This window comes from Sceloporus occidentalis, unplaced genomic scaffold, assembly GCF_023333645.1.
Source record: "Sceloporus occidentalis isolate IW3139 unplaced genomic scaffold, rSceOcc1.0.p SCAF_1, whole genome shotgun sequence".
Taxonomy (NCBI): Eukaryota; Metazoa; Chordata; class Lepidosauria; order Squamata; family Phrynosomatidae; genus Sceloporus; species Sceloporus occidentalis.
In genome coordinates this window covers 143,525,753-143,544,324 of record NW_028316981.1, presented here as the reverse complement: position 1 = coordinate 143,544,324, position 18,572 = coordinate 143,525,753, and the positions used below count along the sequence as shown (strand labels likewise).

Here is an 18,572-nt window from a genome sequence, read left to right as displayed (position 1 = left end):
GCCTGATGTTAACTTTGAAGATTGAAGGGAGAGCCATCCAAAGACATACATTGCTGCCTAAAGGCTGAAGTGTAAATGGCAGCTCACCTCCTCAAATTCAAGGTGAATTGTACTCACAGTCCTCCAGGTTCTTTTGCAACTTCAAGCAGAAAAATTTACAAACACTTCTCCACACTCCTTTGCAGTGAAAAATAAATAAATGGAATAATCAACAATTTACTATCTTTTCATGTTTCCTAGCACCAGCTGTCACTAGTGGTCTCACCCTATTCAGTTGTAGAGGTGGCCCGGATACCAGGAGATTGAAGAAGAACAATAAGCTAGGAAGAATGAAAGTTTGCCTGTCCTGTTGTCTTTCATGTTGAGAGCTTTTTTGGGGGGCACACATTGCCTTTCTGTCACAAGAATAGACTCCCAATTGAAGCATTGCAACTTTTCATTGGTGGTGGGATGTTGTGGGAAGCATTCCTTATGACTGATGGTCCTCCTAGTTGGTTGTTCTGCTGCGAAGGAAAAGTGACTAAAGGTAACAGAACTGTATGCAGTGAAGGACCTCTGAGGATACTGCAACATTCCCGAAGAAATTTCTGCTGTATAACACTGCTGAGCAAAAAAGGCCAAAAAAGAATGTATCAGAGATTAGGGCTGGGCTTGAAAGATCACAAATTGTGATTAAATGATAACTACTACCACCACTTATGTCAAGAGTGGACGTTGCAATTTATGGGAGCTTTTGTGTGCCCCCACATGTGTCCTCATTGCTAAAAAAAAAAGAAAAAAAGGAGGAGAGTTGAACACAGAGAATTATACCTTCAGATGTCTCCAGGAGATGTGGATCTGCATTCTTTCCCTTCAGTCTTTAAACATGCTTTCGTTTCCCCTATTCTGAAAAAACCTTTCCTTGACCCCTCTTCTTTGTCTAACTATCATCTGATTTCTCTTCTTCCTTTTCTTTCTAAGGTTTTGGAATGGCTCGTTTATTCTTGCTGTCTTGAGTTTTTTGAAGCCGACTCCATTCTCGATCCCTTTCAGTCTGGTTTCTGCCCACAGCATTCTACAGAGATGGCTCTCACTAAGATCTCAGATAATCTTTTATGGGCCAAGGCTAATGGCCTTTACTCTTGATTTGTCTGTGGCCTTTGACACCGTTGATCACTGTCTTCTAGTTGTTACTGTTCTTGACTGGTTTAGATCTTATTTGTCAGATAGATCTTTTACAATGGTCATGGGTGGTCAGACTTCGTCTTCTGTTATCTGTTGGAGTTCCCCAGGGCTCTGTTTTGGGTCCCCTATTGTTTTCTCTCTACACATTGTCCCTAGAAAAACTCATTAGTTCTTTTGGCTTTTCCTATCATTTGTATGCCAATGACACTCAGCTGTATCTTTTCACCCCTGATCTTTCTCTGGGTCTTGAACAGCAAGTTTCATCTTGTCTTACAGCTATCTGTCAGTGGATGTGGCATCAGCGCTTGAAGCTCAATATATCTGAAATGGAGCTTCTTGTTTTTCCACCTAAGTCTACTCTTCAATACCCCTTTTCTGTTTCTGTGGATGACATTTCTATTCAACCAATCTCAGAAGCCCACAGTCTTGGTTTTATTTTTTAATCTTCTCTGTTGTGTATCCCCCAGATCCAGACCACAGCTAAGGCATGTAGATTCTTTTTATACAATATTGCCAAAATCTGACCATTTCTCTCTGCCTCTACTTCCAAGATTCTGGTCCATGCCCTAGTAGTCTCGCGACTTGATTTCTGTAACCTCCTTCTGGCAGGGCTTCCTTTTTCTCACCTCTGTCCTATAATTTCTGTCCAGCATTCAGCCGCACACATTATTACATCTGCCCACCACTTCGACCATATCTCTCCTTTATTGCCATCCCTTCACTGGCTCCCCTTCCCCTTCCATATTCAGTATAAGTTTCTGTTGTTGGCTTTTAAAGCCCTGCATGGGCTGGCCCCTCTTTATCAGACCTTCTTTCTCCTCACCTTCCCACCCGTGCCTCCATTTTGGTAGTCAAGCTCTGCTTTCTCAACCTAGGATTTTCACTGCCCCATCTCGTCTTTGTTCCTTTTCACTTGCTGTCCCTCACTCCTGGAACCTCCTTCCCCCACAAACAAGGCTCATCACTTCTTTAACCAGTTTCACAACTGAGTTGAAGACCATCCTGTTCAGGGAAGCATTCCAAGGCATTGTGTGACTATTAGTTATTTGACATTTTTAATTGTTGCCTGCCTTATTTTATTGAACCCCTTCCTGTATTGTTATGTATTATTTATAAGTATTATGCTATTATTTCTTAGAATGTATGCCATGAGCAGGTTGACTTTTTTGTATTTTATTGTTTGTATGTACAGCGCTGTGTAAATCTACAGTGCTATATAAATAAAGCATAATTATTATTATTATTATTATTATTATTATTATTATTATTATTATTATTTAACATCTATTGTGCCCTCTGCCCACATGTGAAAAAATAACTCGAAGTGACCAGAACACTACTTCTGGATTCAGGAAAATGTTGGGTGTGGCTCACAGCAGTGCATATACCAAACATAGGGTGTATGTGGCCCTCCAACCCTCTGTGTTTGTCTGCCCTGACCTAGTGCCTGCTTGATACTGAAATTCTTGCAAAGAATATTAGACGAAATAGACTTTGAAATGACTGAACAAGGTAAGGAAACACAAACACTAATGATAGCCAAACATGGATCAGTAACACCCCAACTGTTCAGAGTATCTACTCTTGATTTCCATGTTCAAAACACAACATGAGGCTTCCAATGAAGGAAAAATCTAACAAAAACAAAACACCAATCCACATGTAACTGGCACCAGTACACCAGTGTTGTAAAATATGTATCTGACTTCCTAATCCTCTGGATCTCCTATCCGATAGCAATAGCAAGTACATGTCTATACCGCTTATCTATGCACTTAAGCACTCCCTAAGCGATTTACAAAGTGTAAGCTAATTGCCTCCAACAATCTGGGTACTTGTTTTAGCGACCTCAGAAGAATGCAAGCCTGAGTCAAGCTTGAGCCCTTTTGCTGGTATTGAACTCGGCAATCTTATGGTTTGTGAGTGAGTGGCTGCAGTACAGGCATTTAACCACTGCACCACAAGGACTCCACCACAGTTGCATCTAGAACATCCCAGGCTGTTTGATCAAAGCCCATGACAGCTTTTCCAGAATAGTCAAGGTCAACAGCATCAGTTTAGGGAGACACTTTAAATTAGAAATACAAATACACTTGTGTTTCAAGGTATTGGTCTTCAACCTAATACCCTGCCCTGCCCCCATGACAAAACAGCTTTGTTTCAGACACATACATGCAAATTTCTGTGCTGAAGCATCTCTCCCCCCCCCCCCCCCCAGCAAAATGCCATGGGCACCAGCTGCCAGAGGATCCAGATTCCTCTGTTGCCAGCTGAAGATTTGTCATCAACGTTTCAGCCTTTCCCCCTCCATGTCAGGAGACCAGAGCTGATTTATATGGGCAGCTTGTCCCTGCGTCAGGCAATGGTGCTGTAATTGTTATAAACGTTGTTTGCTTTCCTTGCCTTCCAGAGGGTGCTGCTGTGGAGAACTGCTTGCTTTTGTTAAAAGCGATCTTAGGGATTTAACACTTCAGGAAAACAGCCTCCTCAGAGATGGCTTCACAAGCAATTCTGCTAATGGAACTCAGAGCCGATCTGTGAATTTTCCTGCTCTTTGCTCTCCACTATTATCTTAAGACTGGGAGTTTCATCTGTGACCCCCTCCAAACCAATTCAGTCTCCAGATCCTCTCAAGGCCCCTCAACCCTGTCTAGCTTTCTCCTAGCAGTAATATTTTGAGTGGGAAAAAGTTAGATTTTCACAAGACAACGGAAAGGTTATGATTCCATTTGCCATAGAAATTTTGTGTATAGTGAGGATGCAAGGCCCCAGAGGGCCTTTTCTGCAACCGCTCTCAGACTGGGGAACGGCCTGCTGGATGAGATCCGTCAAATCACCAACTTAGACAGCTTCAAGAAAGCTATCAAGACTGATCTCTTCCGGCAGGCCTTTCCAGAATAAACTACTCAACCATGTGGTGATTGTCCCCCCCCCCCCCCAATATATATATATATTATGATTCTGCCACTTTTATTGGTTTTAATTGTTATGTAATTTTAAATTCTATACTTTTTAATTGTCTTTTTAAGGGGGGTATTTTGTATATATGGATGTATTTTAACTCTTGTAAGCCACTTTGTTTTTAACAAAAAGCGGGATAGAAATAAAAGTTTTATTATTATTTTATTTATTATTTTATTAAAACCATAAAAGCAAAAGAGACAAATAAGAAAAGAAAATGTTTGCAGGTGACCTGTGAGCTTGGAGGAAAGGAACACTCATCTTTGAGGTCTGAGGTTCTGTGATTTGGCACAGCTACAAAAGGTCAGATTATTGTCAGAGGATTAATAAAACAGGATAAAACCAGAAAGTGCTTTCTCAAATAGACAGAAATTCCCTTTCTTTATTGCTATATTAAAAAACATCTGCAGCTGGCTGAGTGATGTCCTCCATAATAACCTATAAACTTGAACTGCAGAAGACAAAAGGTGTCCCAGATGGACAAAATCCTGTCCCCATTGGTTCACCACTCACACTGCTAAGAGATTTGTGTCTTTCATTTAATTTGCATTTATGAATCTTTACCTTCCAGCTGTTGTTTGAAATTCCATTCTGCACGGCTCAGCTGAAGAGCACTTAGCACCCAATAATTTCTGACCTAATATTTTTCTCACAAAGGGCCATCTTGATCTCAGTATCCAGTGACCTTGTCTGCTTGTCCCCTCAGTTTGCAACAATACCTTGCAAGTTAAATAGTACTAGTGGCAGATCATCTCTAGTAATATGCTAAGATTTGGAAGGGTCCACAACCTAGACTACATAACATATCTTTGAAACAAGCATTTCCTAATTTTGATGAGGGAAGAGAAAGCTATAGACAAATATAGAAATGCATGAGAAGAGGTGCTCTGAGAGGCAATTCACCTACATATGTGTGCGTGTGCGCACACACATACACACATGGTATTTCTACACTGGTGAATTGATGAAATTTCACAAAATAAGATTAAAGAATATAATAAATAAATAATGTAAACTCTAATACAAATTAAAACTGACACAGAATAAAACCAAGGTAAAATCAAAGCATGTTATTTGAGAGACTGTAGTTCTGTGAGAAGGCACAAAGAATATTTTACATTATGTCTAACTACTGCCGATACATTTCTTTGGGGCAAGGCTGTGATGCTAAGCTGGTATAAATATGCTGCATATCTGAGCAATTTATGAATTCTGGCCCCTTGCAGAATCCCTTTTATTGTGCTGTTTACATTTCTATTTACATTTCCAGTACAAGCAGCTCTATTTTCTCTTACTCTAGTAGCCATAGGAAAAGATTTACCTGTATGATTGGCAATAATTTTCCAAGGCTATTTATGGCCCGATACAAGCAGACAAAATGGGGCATGGTGGCAGCGATACTAGGGTTAGGGAGCATGCACCATCCATACGCTCCCTAACCCTAATCCGTGGCGGCAGTGGCGTCCCATCCACATGGGGGCCGCCATGATGCCGGTGCTACTGCTGAGCTCCGAAACGTGGTGCACAGGAAGTGGCGTCATGATGGCACCACTTTCTGGTTGCGGTGCCACAACAAAGGAGCTGCTCTAGGCAGCTCCTTTTTGTTGCGGTGCCACAAGCTTCATTCCCGCGCAGCAACCAGACAGCCGTGGGAACAAAGCCATGGGATAAAGGGGTCGGGCAGCCCCTTTCTCCCTGTCAGGGTGTCCTGGGGCATGAAGCTCCAAGACACCCCTTTTCGGGAACATGGAGAGAGTCTCCCTGGTCCCGAAAAGTGCCGGATTGGTGCCTCTGGGCTGCTGGTGAGGCTGCCCTGCCCCCAACCCGGCAAAAAAGGGGTGGGTGCAGGCTGCCCCTAAAGGGGTAGTCTGTACCGTGCCTCTATTACTTGTGGCTTGATTCTTTTTTCTAGAGATGGTAAAGACCAAGCCTTTTGCATCCAAAACATATGCTCTACCATTGAGCTATCATTCCTGTTGGTGCTTTGTTATACATGTTTCATACAACACAAGCACTCAGGTCAACATCTGCTTAATCTGAAAAGTGTTGCTCCTTCCATCTCATGGGCTATTCTTATTGTATTACTATTTGAAAGGCCTTTTAAAAAATCTATAAGCCCTCCTTATCACATTTTTTGGCCTCATTTTAATCAATGGCAACTTTGCTATCCTCCCTGAGCCCCTTGACATATAGTACATATAGTCACATTTAAACCCCTGGAGTTCAACTTACATGCCACCTGGACTTCAGTCTGCCTTTGCAACAGGGCTCCCATGCGATTGCGCACAATACAACGGTAGAAGCCGGCATGGGTACGGTCCAAGGATGTGATCATGTACCTTAAGAACACACAAAAGAAAGAGAAAGGGAGATGACTGAATGGATCAATGCAGTACACAATCAATGAGGTACATAGCCAGGGCAACTGTAATCTCGTACATCTCCTGATAGGCTAAAGTAAATTACTGTTGTCTGCACTGTGGCAACATGGCCTATATCTATACAAGTGTTATTTATTTATTTGTTGATTGACTACATGACAGCTTTTATCCTCTGTTGCTTGGACCAAATAAATAAATAAATAAATATATATATATATATATATATATATATATATATATTGAGAGAGAGAGAGAGAATTCTGTTCTCAGAGCATAAAAAATTCAGATGGGTTAAAGAAACCAGCAGGTTAGACATGCTGGCATCAAATGATCTTACCAAGTACAGAACATGGCCTTTCGGATACTTTGCATTTTCATCAGGGATACTATGGGCTTCATTCCCACAGGCACATCCCAATTAAAAGAGAAGGCTACATCTTCGTTCACTATCTGCTTGCCCAGGAATATATTTCTTCTGTTTCACCTCTGTAATTTTGTGAGTTTTATATTTCAAATTCTTTTGGGAGAGAAGCTGACCACATTGCTGTAGATGAAATGAGCTAGGAATGCATATACTCTGAACAAAATGGGAAGTTTCTCTTTAACAGTAATCAGTTACCGTTCCAAGTAAAATGGTAATTAGTTATGGTTACAGTTCTAATTCTTAGAAATTATCTATCCCTCTCATTATTTGAAAGTAGCCAAGATGCTTGAAAACATGTATCACAATGTAGTGCTACAAGCTGCTGTTTTGAGGAAGAAAGCACACCCACCCAAATAGACCCTGTAACTATAAAGGGGAGGAGGGGAGGTCATGTAAAAGCTGTAAAACTATGCTTACTTGTGTTAAAATCACAATCTAACTCAATCAAGCCCTTAATTATTGCAAAAAGGAACTGATTGTTACTAGGGGTGGAAGGAGGGAATTGTTCAAATGTACAGGCAGCACTGGGCTATGCAGGATTAACCTGCAAAGATTTCAGGTTTGGTACCAGGGTCACCAAGTATCAGAACACCTGTGAGAAAGAGCAGAGCTTCTGTCAGGGAAGATTATATAAGCTCCTGTTCCTTCTTTGCGCTCTGCTCAACACAATTATATTGCATCCCCAGACAAATGCACAAATGCACACTATTACACCTGTACGTAATGTACAATTCTCTTGGTGCCTCTGTAGGGTGCTCTGTCTTTGACCAGCAAAATCTTCACCCCTGCCCAAGCCAGTTGCTCTCCTGTTGCAAAACAACAGTATATCTCAGTGCTGGTTTCACCTGTACCACTGTAATGCTTTCTTATCCACACCTCTCCATTTTTAATAAGTTTAAGAGGAGCTTTACAATGAAAAGTAGCTGTCATGTATTCAGAGGCCACTTTCATGGCCTCCTTCTGAAACATCTCTGGTAAGAGGAATTTCTGTGGAAATATGAACAGTGCTTAAAATGCTAATGTCCTTTTGGAAGATGTTAGGCTTCTGGACTCCTGACTTTGACTTTATGATTCTAGAGTTCAAGGAAAGCAGATTTCTCCTCTGTGACATGAACATCAAAAACTGTCAGAGTGAAACAAACCAGAGCAAGAGGCCAGAACTCTTGAGCTTGCTTCAAGCTCTGCACCATCTATATTCCATGGTCCTGCTTATACTGAGAGAAAGAATGGGAACTCAGCCCTAGGTTTAGAGAAAGAAACGTCCCAACTTGCAACTCCTCTTTGTTACCTAACCTTTTCTCAATCTCAGCAGCATTAAATATGGCATTGACACAAATGGCCACTGCTTCTGAGGAATATTATATCACCACATTCCCATTTCCCTGCCTCCTAACTCAAGGCTGGGCAAAATACAGACTTTGTTTATGGGCCAGGCACATAGCTCTAACAGTGAGCATGGGAAATGGGTTCATGTTGAAACAATTCTGATACACACTTCCCATTCATGCAGCTGCAGCTGGTGGCTTCCTTGTCACGAGTCTATGAATCTCCCCTGGTTTAATCTGAATTTAAAAGGAGCTGTCCAAGGTGCTGTTAGAGCAATTTTGGGGATAGGGTTGAGCAGCATGTAGCTTTTAAAATGCAGATTAAAATCTGGAGTGGAAATAACATTTACGAGAGCACTGGAGGCTCCTGAAAGACCACAAGACTGAAGAAAACCCTTCTACTAGGGAATGGATTTTAAAAAGATTGGATGCCACTCAAATGAGAACTTGACACATTTGCTGAAGTTGAGGAATAGCTGTATAATAAACAGTAATTTTTCCTAAGTGAAACTGTTTTACTTTGTAGTGGAATACTCATTTGGTATTCAGTAGATGGGATAAATATGTTTCTCAATATGACGATAAGACTGAGGGAAATTTGTGTCATACATGTGTTTTCCAAGCATGACAGCAGGGTGGAGGAGATGGTGTCAGAACAACTGGGGAATTAAACAGGAAGAAAATCATGGAAAAATGGATGAAGTGGGGCAATGGGTCTGGAACAGGGTGAGGGCTAGCTAGAAAACACTTCCCTTCAGGCTACAGATCAATGTTAGCAATCTGGAGATACAGAAGTAATCTTAGGCATTCACACAGTTCCTTGGTAGCAATGAGAGAAACCAGAAGATGCAGACTCAGAGGAAATAAATAAAGGAATGCAGGCTGCTTCCAGCCCCCACACCCTTAAATTTAATCAAGTACTAAAAAGTGCCGGAGGCTCCTTAGATACGAGTTTGTTTGTTCTTTCCAATACACAGTTTAAATTAAACTTTAATAATGAGAGGCGATCATCTAATAGTTGCTGCAAAGTCTAGGGACAACTCTCACCCAATGCACACATGTGGTTGTTTGCCTGCAGCATGCAGAAAAATTCAGCTCTACTTCCTGGGGATAAAGAGGGCAAGTAGGCACAACAGAGCCAGCGAGTTCAGTATCTACACTCATGATGTTGGCACAGGGGCTTCCCATGTAGCAGCTATGTGTTAGGAAGGTCTTACGTACAGAGAATGGTCAGAATTTTGGTCCAGGGCACCAAGGAGACACCAGTGTTTTAGCTTGGCAAGGGCAATAGTACATGAGAGGTACCAGTGGCCACAATGCTACTCCACGAATAGCCTATTGCTTGAAATGCCAATGATTGTGGGAGCTGAGATTTGCTGGAGGGGCCCTCCTGTATGACCCATTGTAATAGAAATCTCAGCAACCCGGACTTCCTCTCACAAGAATCACAGGTCTTTGATGAAGCAGGATGACAGAGGACCCAGAAGTCTGAGAATTCAAAGTTTATTTCCAGTTGCCGACAAAGGAAAAATGTTCTTGGTGGAAATCTATGTTCCAAAAAACCCAAGACCTCGAATAGTCCAAAATGGCTTATTTTTATAGTGGATTATACAAAGAGCTTCTTCAATGCATCTTATTGGTTAATTTACAGTTCAAACATACAGCTTTCTTGCAATCAGGGCAAAGAAACATGCAAATATTAGGATTGCATTCCATTCATTACTCTCCCCCTCGGCTACCCTGGCCCCCTCTCTCCTAACCTTCAGCAGCAGAGGCCTTCTTATCTTGAATGAATTACGACTCTCTAAGTTTGCTCCTGGCTCTCTGTGTTTCAGGCCTACACTTTAGGTCAGCTTGTGCCTTAAATGCCTCTGCTCTAACTCTTCTTTAAATTTTTGGGGGCTCAATTCAAAATGCTTAATTTTATTGACCAAACTGACTCCATCTTTCTATAAATCTATTATAGCAGAAAATTCGCCCATCACACCATCAGTCAGGGCAATATAATGTTGGAGGACATGAGAGTGTGCTTTATCTGCTGTGGCACCCCAGCAATGCAATGCACTCCATTTAGAGGCTTAATTGGTACCTTCATTGCTATCGTTTCAGTGTCAAGTGAAAACATGGTTATTTACAGGGCCGGATATCTTTCAACAGAGGGTGGGATATAGGTATTTTTAATAACAATGGCACAGTAATAATACAAAAAGAGCAACCACAATGATAATAACAACTATTTTAAATTAAATGTCATCCTCTGAGAACTGGAGAATGAAAGTTCAGCCAGTGTGGTGTAGAGGTTAGCAACACAAGACATTTGACTTTATCGCACTGGGGTAAAACCGTTCCCCAGTGCGTTCTAACGGGGGCGAATGGGGCCGCGCATGGAACGTGATGAGAACTGGATGGGGCCCAGAATGCGACTTTACCGCACGGGGAATGCCGCCGCATGTTCCCATCACGTTCCAATAGGGTTCCAGAGGGCGCCATTTCTGGGAACGCTTTGAAACAGTTCCCAGAAATGGCACCCTCTGGAACCCAATTGGAACGTGCGGCGGCGACGGCGGCATTCCCCGTGTGGTAAAGTCGCGTTCTGGGCCCCATCCAGTTCTCATCACATTCCGTGCGCGGCCCCACTCGCCCCCGTTAGAACGCACTGGGGAATGGTTTTACCCCAGTGCGATAAATTTCTAAGACTCAGAAAATCTAGGTTTAGTCTCCCTCAGCCAGGAAGCTCATGGGGTGAACTTGGGCCAGTCACTCTCTCTCAGCCTCACCTACCTCACAAGCTCATTGAAACAATAAAAACAAAAACAATAAAAACAAAAATACAAAAAAAAATTGAGGATTATTTGGAGCAAGCTGAAATAAAAGATATAACAGAGGAACAAAAAAGACTGTTAAATGAACCCATAACAAAGGAAGAACTATCGCAGGCTATTGGAAGGAGTAAATCAGGGAAAGCAGCAGGCCCAGATGGTTTTTCCAATGAGTTTTATAAAATATTTGAAGACTCAATATGTTCATATTTAGTGGAAACCATGAATCAAGGTATTAGAGACAAATTACCTCAAACATGGAGTCAGGCCAACATAATCTTAATTCCAAAGGAAGATAAAGACTTATTAGACCCCCAAAATTATAGACCAATTGCTTTATTAAATGCAGATTATAAATTATTAGCTTCAATTTTAGCAAACAGATTTAAGAAAGTATTAATAAATTGGATTCATACAGACCAAAACGGCTTTCTCCCTGGTAGAAAAATAAAGGATAATATTAGAAATATAATTAATATAATTGATATACACGAAAAAAATATTCATAAAAAATTGGCCATGATTTTTCTAGACACGGAGAAGGCATTTGATAACATCAGGTGGGACTTCATGTTTGGGGTATTAAAGAAAATGGGGGTTGGAGAAAATTTTTATACTTGGATTCAAAGGATATATACATCTCAAGAAGCAACAGTATTAATTAACGGGGGAAAAACAGAAAAATTCAGTGTAACTAAAGGTGTAAGGCAAGGATGTCCCCTTTCTCCACTTTTATTTATAACTGCATTTGAGATATTATTAAACAAAATTAGAAAAGAAAAGACAATAGAGGGAGTAAAAGTGGGTAATGAAGTGTACAAACTAAGGGCCTATGCGGACGATTTAGTTTTAACAATTACAGAGCCAAATGATAGCATAGAAAACTTGATGAGAATTCTTAGGCATTATGGGAAAGTAACAGGCTTTAAAATTAATAACACAAAAACAACAATGCTCTCTATGAACTTATCCAAAGAAGAAGAAGAAGAGATGAAGGAGAAAATAGGGTTCCAAATAAAAAAATGGTAAAGTATCTGGGTATCATAATAACAGTTAATAATAAAGAACTATTTCAAAACAATTATGAAAAAATTTGGAAAGAGATTAAAAATGATATGAAAAAGTGGGATAAATTAAAATTATCTTGGATGGGTAGAATCGCGACGATAAAGATGATTATCGTCCCTAAAATGATTTTTCTTTTTCAAAATCTCCCAGTAATTTTGAATAATGCACCATTCAATAGGTGGAAGAAGGATATGAGGGAATTTGTGTGGCAAAAGAAAAAAGCAAGAATACAAAGTAAAATCATTGAGGATAAAATTGAAAAAGGCAGGATGGCATTTCCAAATTTGAAATGGTATTTTGAAGCATGCGTTTTTGATTGGCTAACTGATTGGTTTAAATTAGAAGATAAAAGATTATTAGTATTGGAAAGTTATGAGCTAAGATATGGGATACATGCATACCTCTTCTATGGAAAAGTAAAAATGGATAGAAATGTAATATGGAATAAAAATAAATGGAAATGGTGCAGTAAAATACCACTGTGGGTTTCCCCAGCAGAAGCTTTGATCAGAAGAGAAGAATATAGGAGTAATAACTGGATTAGATACTCAGATATTTTAAAGAAAACACAAAACAAATACACAATGATGACACAAGAAGAATTAAGAGGAAAAGGAATAAATTGTAATTGGTTTTCATATAGACAATTGGTAGAAAGATTTAAAATGGACAATGGTACATTCGGAATAGGGCCTGGAAACCAGGAGTTTGAAAATATAATCATAAAGGGAGATGATAAAAGAATTTCAAAATTTTATAATTTGATTCTTAATTGGGAAATGGAAGAAGAAACAGTAAAAGATTATATGATTAAGTGGACTAAAGATTTGAACCAAACAATTGAAATGAGACAATGGGAAAAAACCTGGAAAATTAGAATTAAATACACAAGTAGTATAGAAATGAGAGAGAACTTATATAAATCTATATATAGGTGGTAAATATATATAAATCTATATATAGAATCTCTAAAATGTATAAAAATGTGAATGGAAATTGTTGGAAGTGTGGGGAGAAATTGGGAACATATTTGCATGTTTGGTGGAATTGTGAGGTGGTAAACAAATTCTGGAAATCTATACACAAAGAAATGAAAAAGATGTTTAACATAAAAGAGTGTGTGAGCCCTAAAATGTATTTATTAAATATTGTTGAAGATGAGGATTTAGAGAAAAAAGGAGGTAAAGTGATATTCTTTGCAATAATAGCCGCCAGAATGGTCTATGCGAAAAACTGGAAAAAGAAAGAGGCCCCACTAATAGAAGATTGGAAACTTAAATTGTACGATATATTTGTTATGGAAAAACTATCATGTATTATGAAAAATCAATCTTTACAAAGGTTTTATAAAGAATGGGATCCATGGCTTGAATATGTAAAATCAGAAGGAATTAAGAGTCGCTGGATAGCTTTAACAAATTAGATAAATGAGAGGATAATAGAAATAAGATAAGAAAGAATAGGTGAAATATTAAGATAGTAACTCTGCTGGAAGAGTCAAGGTTTATATTGAAGTAATTTTTGGTGAATAAGATATATGATGTTTTTCAGGTTATTTGATTTCTTTTAGGAAGAATTATAGATAGGATAAGAAAGAAATTATTAGATGAGACACAGACATAATGATGTAAACTTGACACATGAAGGGAAGGGTTAAAAGATGACACTCTCTAGATAATAGTGAAAGATATTTAAAAGAGATAGTAATTAAGGTAAAATGCATTAACGTGTTCATAACCACAGCTAGGAAGTAAGCTTTGTTTTTGTTTGTTTGTTTGTTCGTTTGTTTAGTTTTATTTTGTTTTGGCTTTTTTTGGTTTGTTATATGTTTGTATATGTCAATTGTAAATGTCTTTTGGTTTATGTATGTTTTTAATTTTGAATTTTATACAATAAAATTTATATATATATATAAAAAAGAAACAATAAAAACAAAGGGAAAGGCCATGCATGCCGTACTGCACTTCAGGGAGAAAAAACAAGATATAATTGTTTTTATTTTTTAATTTTTTAAAAAGTTTTATTATTAAAATATAGCAAATACAATTACAAAACGAAATTAACAATACCATACAACAAATAATAAACAAGTAACATCAAACATAAAAATAAAAAAATAAAAAATAGGAAAAAAGCCAACATTAAAAATTTCCTTCCCGTCCTTTGAACTAAATATATTCGATATATCATTTATATGACTTTCCTTTAAATCCTTTTAAATCTCTTTATACTTATTTACAGAGTTTCTTCTTTTTAGCAATTTAAATATTCATCAATTTTTAATAATAATTCCGATGTACTGTTATTGCTATTAATACTTTCCCTAAATGACCTATTATTTATATACTTCATACTATTCCTCCCTAGTTATTTACATACAGGGGAAGTTTTTTACATGAGTTTTTCAAAAATTATATTTTTTTTTTCTCCTGCAAACTACAGTTACACAATACCAGGCTTTAATGCCTCACTGTTTTAGCTATTCAGATTTAAATGTGTGAATACCATGACTGTGCAATTTTGCATTGGTGAGAACTCTAGGCAGATGCCAAACCATTAAGGAAGGAGGCACTGAAAACTCATGAGCATATGCACTTTATGACACAACCTATTATAAATGTCTGGCCTGTAAGATCCTAGCATCCAAGTGTTGTCCACTTCCATAGAGTTCAGAGAAATTGTGGAGAAAGAATTTTCACAATTGTGGAGCAAGAATTTTCACAAGTTCAACTCCCATCTGCAACACTACAACAAAAGAAGATGCTTTATCAGCTGAGATTCTGCCTTTCTTAAAGGCTGAATTTTATCCATTGGACATAGCAATTATCTGTTTCTCCTTTCTCCCTTTTCTGTAAATAACTTATAAATTTGCTCTTTGTTATGTAAAATCATTTCTGATGTTTCAAGGATATCATCTGTATGGAATCATCCCAGATGGCTCATTTTCAAACCCAGGCGGCTAATTTTGGCCCTGAGAGCCTGCATTTTACTCATTTCTTTCACCTAAAAATGGAGAGATGAATCAAACCTAAAGTGGCTGAGCCCAAAGCCTGGAAAACATACGGTTTTAGACTGTAACTCCCATCACCCCCATTCAGTGTTGTCATGCTGGCTGGGGATGCTGGGAGCTGAAGTCCAAGGGTAACTTTCCAAGCCCTGATCTGAGCCTTAATAGAACCAACCTCTGTGATATCATCATGGAATGTTGGTCTAGATTTCATGTCTTGGATGCATTGTCTTTTCCTAAGGAAATCCCTGTGATTAAAAACAAAACAAAACCCATCATGTGTAAACAGCAATCTCAGAACTGCCTTTAAATAACCCATGGAGATGTCAAGAACTCAACATTTCTTTAATGTATGTATCTATTTATTTTATATATATATTTTCCTAAAGAGTTCAAAAACAGCATACCTTTCCTGATCAGTTCCAGGAGGAGCTGGTTTTGTAGCGTAATGTGCATGGATAATTTATTTAATAATGTCGGGATGAATGTTGAATGAGTTGGGAAAGAACTCTCAGTGACAAAAAAAAAAAAAAAAAAAGCTATTCCAGAACATGAAATAAAAGATTTTGGCCACAAAAAAAACAAAAACAAAACAGCAATAAAAAAGCAAAAATAATGTGAGATTCAGCTTTCTGCCTATGTCACAGTGGTGATTGTTACTACTGTTGTCGCTGTTGTTGTTAGAATCGCTCAATCCATTGTATTCCCTTTCACCATGTACGAATGTGAGAGCTGGACAGTGAAGAAAGCAGATAAAGAAGAAAATCAATTCATTTGAGATGTGGTGCTAGGGAAGAGTGCGGAGAATACCATGGAGAGCCAACAGGACAAACAAATGGGTTCTAGAACAGATCAAGCCTGAAATCTCTCTGGAAGCCACAATGATACAACTCGCTAGGAAAGATGGAGGGAAGTAGAAAGAGAGGAAGACCAAATGCCAGATGGACAGAGTCAATCAGAAAGATCACAGGCCTGAATCTGCAGGACCAAAGCAGAGTAGTGGAGGATAGGGGTCTTGGAGATGTCTCATCCACAAGGTTGTCATGAGGCAGGAACAACTCAAGGGCAGTTAACAAATATCTCAGCTATCTTCCAGGGCAAGTCTGCACTGGCCAGGATACTCTGGGCTACTCCTGGAGTATTCTTGCCCCAGAGTTGCCCTAAATCCTTTCCCATTTACCTACAAATTCCCCATTCTATGAGCTCTGGATTCATACCACGTAACATAAACTGCATACAAGAATCTACCATGTTTCCTTATTCACTGCCAAGTCATAAACTAGCTATATGATGTGGCAACACATGCCTATTATAAAGTAATGTCAAGGAGAAATTGATGTGATGGGAAATAGCACAGTGGGTAGAACAGAAGGGCGGGATTTAGCTAACACGGAAATAAAGATATGAGTAAAATCTGATGTCATTACTCTAAAAAATAAAATGAAAACAGCATCCCTAAATGTGTATGTGTCAGTGTGTATGTATTTGGGCTGTGACTGAATTATTTCTTTCCTAAAACAGACTTCCCCATTGCTAATTCTGAATACTGTTTGAGGCTTTCAGTTCCAAAATCAATGTCAACATAATTAAACCCAGCTGTAGAACCTTGAGTTAAAAAAACCATCCTGCTATTTCACTCTAGCTCATGTTTAACAGGGAGCCAGGGTGGTGTAGTGGTTTGAGTGTTGGAGACCAGGGTTCAAATAACTCACTCTCTCAGCCTCAGAGAAAGGCAAATGCAAACCCTGTTTGAACAAATCTTGCCAAGAAAACTCAGTGACAGAGTTGCCTTAGGGTCATCATAATTTGGAAACATCTTGAAGGCTCACAGCAACAAGATGTTTAAGCTTCCCTCTTCCTTAATCTCGCACCCAGTACTTGGTGAACAAGCTCCTCTGTTCATGCACACCTTTGTCCCACTTCCGTTTAAAACTGCTCTTATTTAGTTATGTCATGATTCCTGGAAAAAACATTGTGTGTTGCTACATGTGTTGTATGCCTTCACATCATTTCTGACTTATGGTGACCCTAGGCGACCCTATCATAAGGTTTTCTTGGCAAATTTCTACAGAGGCGGTTTGTCATTGCCATCCTCTGAAGCTGAGAGAGTGTAACTTGCCCAAGATCATCAGTGGGTTTTCTTCTGATTTTTTGACTGCAGTCTCTGTTCTGATTAATGACTGAACCAAGGTATATAAAATCTTCAACCATTTCTTCAACCATTAAATGTCTTCATCATCTACTTTAAAGTTATGTAAATCATCTGTGGTCATTATCTGTTATTAGTGTATTAAGGAGTACAGGAATCCCCAGAGCTTGGAATGTTATGCTTAAAAATTAATTTGTTGTCATTAATTGTAGGAAATGAAGATGGTAATTAGTTCATGCTGGAGGGGCACAACTGGATTTGTTGTGTTAATGGTTGATTAATTCACAAATTATATAATTAATAAAGCACAAGGTACAATAGTATGCAAACTCATCATCCTTATAGCCTCAGAGCCAGAAAAGAGTTGTTTGGTTCCACAAAGCATTCCCAAAATCAATTCTTTCTCTATGTTTATTCAAAAGTAGCAGGAGCAGCATGTTCCAGAGTACCACTTTATCAAGAACATTTTCACACCAGCACATACCATTTCCTAATAGCACAAAGTTCCCGTTAATAGGAAATGGCTGCTCTGCGAATGACTCAAGCATGGTAGTGGCGAGGGGACGTGTCACTGATGTTTCAGAAGTCTGACTGGCTTTTACACCCTCGTGCTTCAGGGATGTTTTACCGGCACTTTACCAGTGCTTAACCCACAGTAAGTGCCATTGTGAAAAACTTAAAGGTCTGTTTAGGAGGATAAAGGACTGGATTTATCCAGAATACCCCCAGAAACTTTCTCTCGAATCTGGCAGCTGCAGATGGAAATGACTTCCAGCCTTTTGGTCCAATTTTGCTTCCAAAGATGACACAGTGTAGCTCACCATATGGGAGTAGGGGTAAGAACTGGTCCTCACATGTCCCATACCTGCTCTTGTGCCAAGATAACCCAGTGATAGGGTCAAAATATGTTGGAAATGACTTGAAGGCACACAACTCAAAGAAGAGGGCATTTCAGCAGTTGTTCCTTATTATAGCATAGATTTAGACTTTTGAAAGACAGTATCTCCCTATACAAACCTACCAGAGTTTTACGATCGGGAGGGGGGGTCTTAAAGTCCTGCCGCCATCACATGTTTGCTTGACATGAGAGAACAGGGGTAGGGGGTAGTGGGACAGTCTTCTCAGTGGCTGCTCCCAGCTACAGGAACTCCCATCCATGGGAATCTAGGCTGCACCTCCCCCCCCGCAGGCAAACCCCTTTTTGTTTAAGAAGATTTTTAATCTGTAAGCAGGAAGGCTTTTTATTGGGATGTGTGTTTATTTATTTATTTAAC

The 18,572-nt window shown here is 39.1% G+C and overlaps 1 protein-coding gene across 4 annotated transcripts in view; it reads right to left on the bottom strand.

Annotated features, from left to right (window-relative positions):
* Window positions 1-18,572, bottom strand: part of LOC149322348 (protein sidekick-2) — a 418,672-nt gene that overhangs the window by 109,701 nt on the left and 290,399 nt on the right. For all 4 annotated transcript variants that reach the window (XM_089540122.1, XM_089540139.1, XM_089540131.1 and 1 more), the window contains exon 3: window positions 6,358-6,464. In XM_089540122.1, coding sequence (XP_089396248.1) covers window positions 6,358-6,464 — 107 coding nt within the window. The remainder of the gene's footprint in view (window positions 1-6,357; window positions 6,465-18,572) is intronic.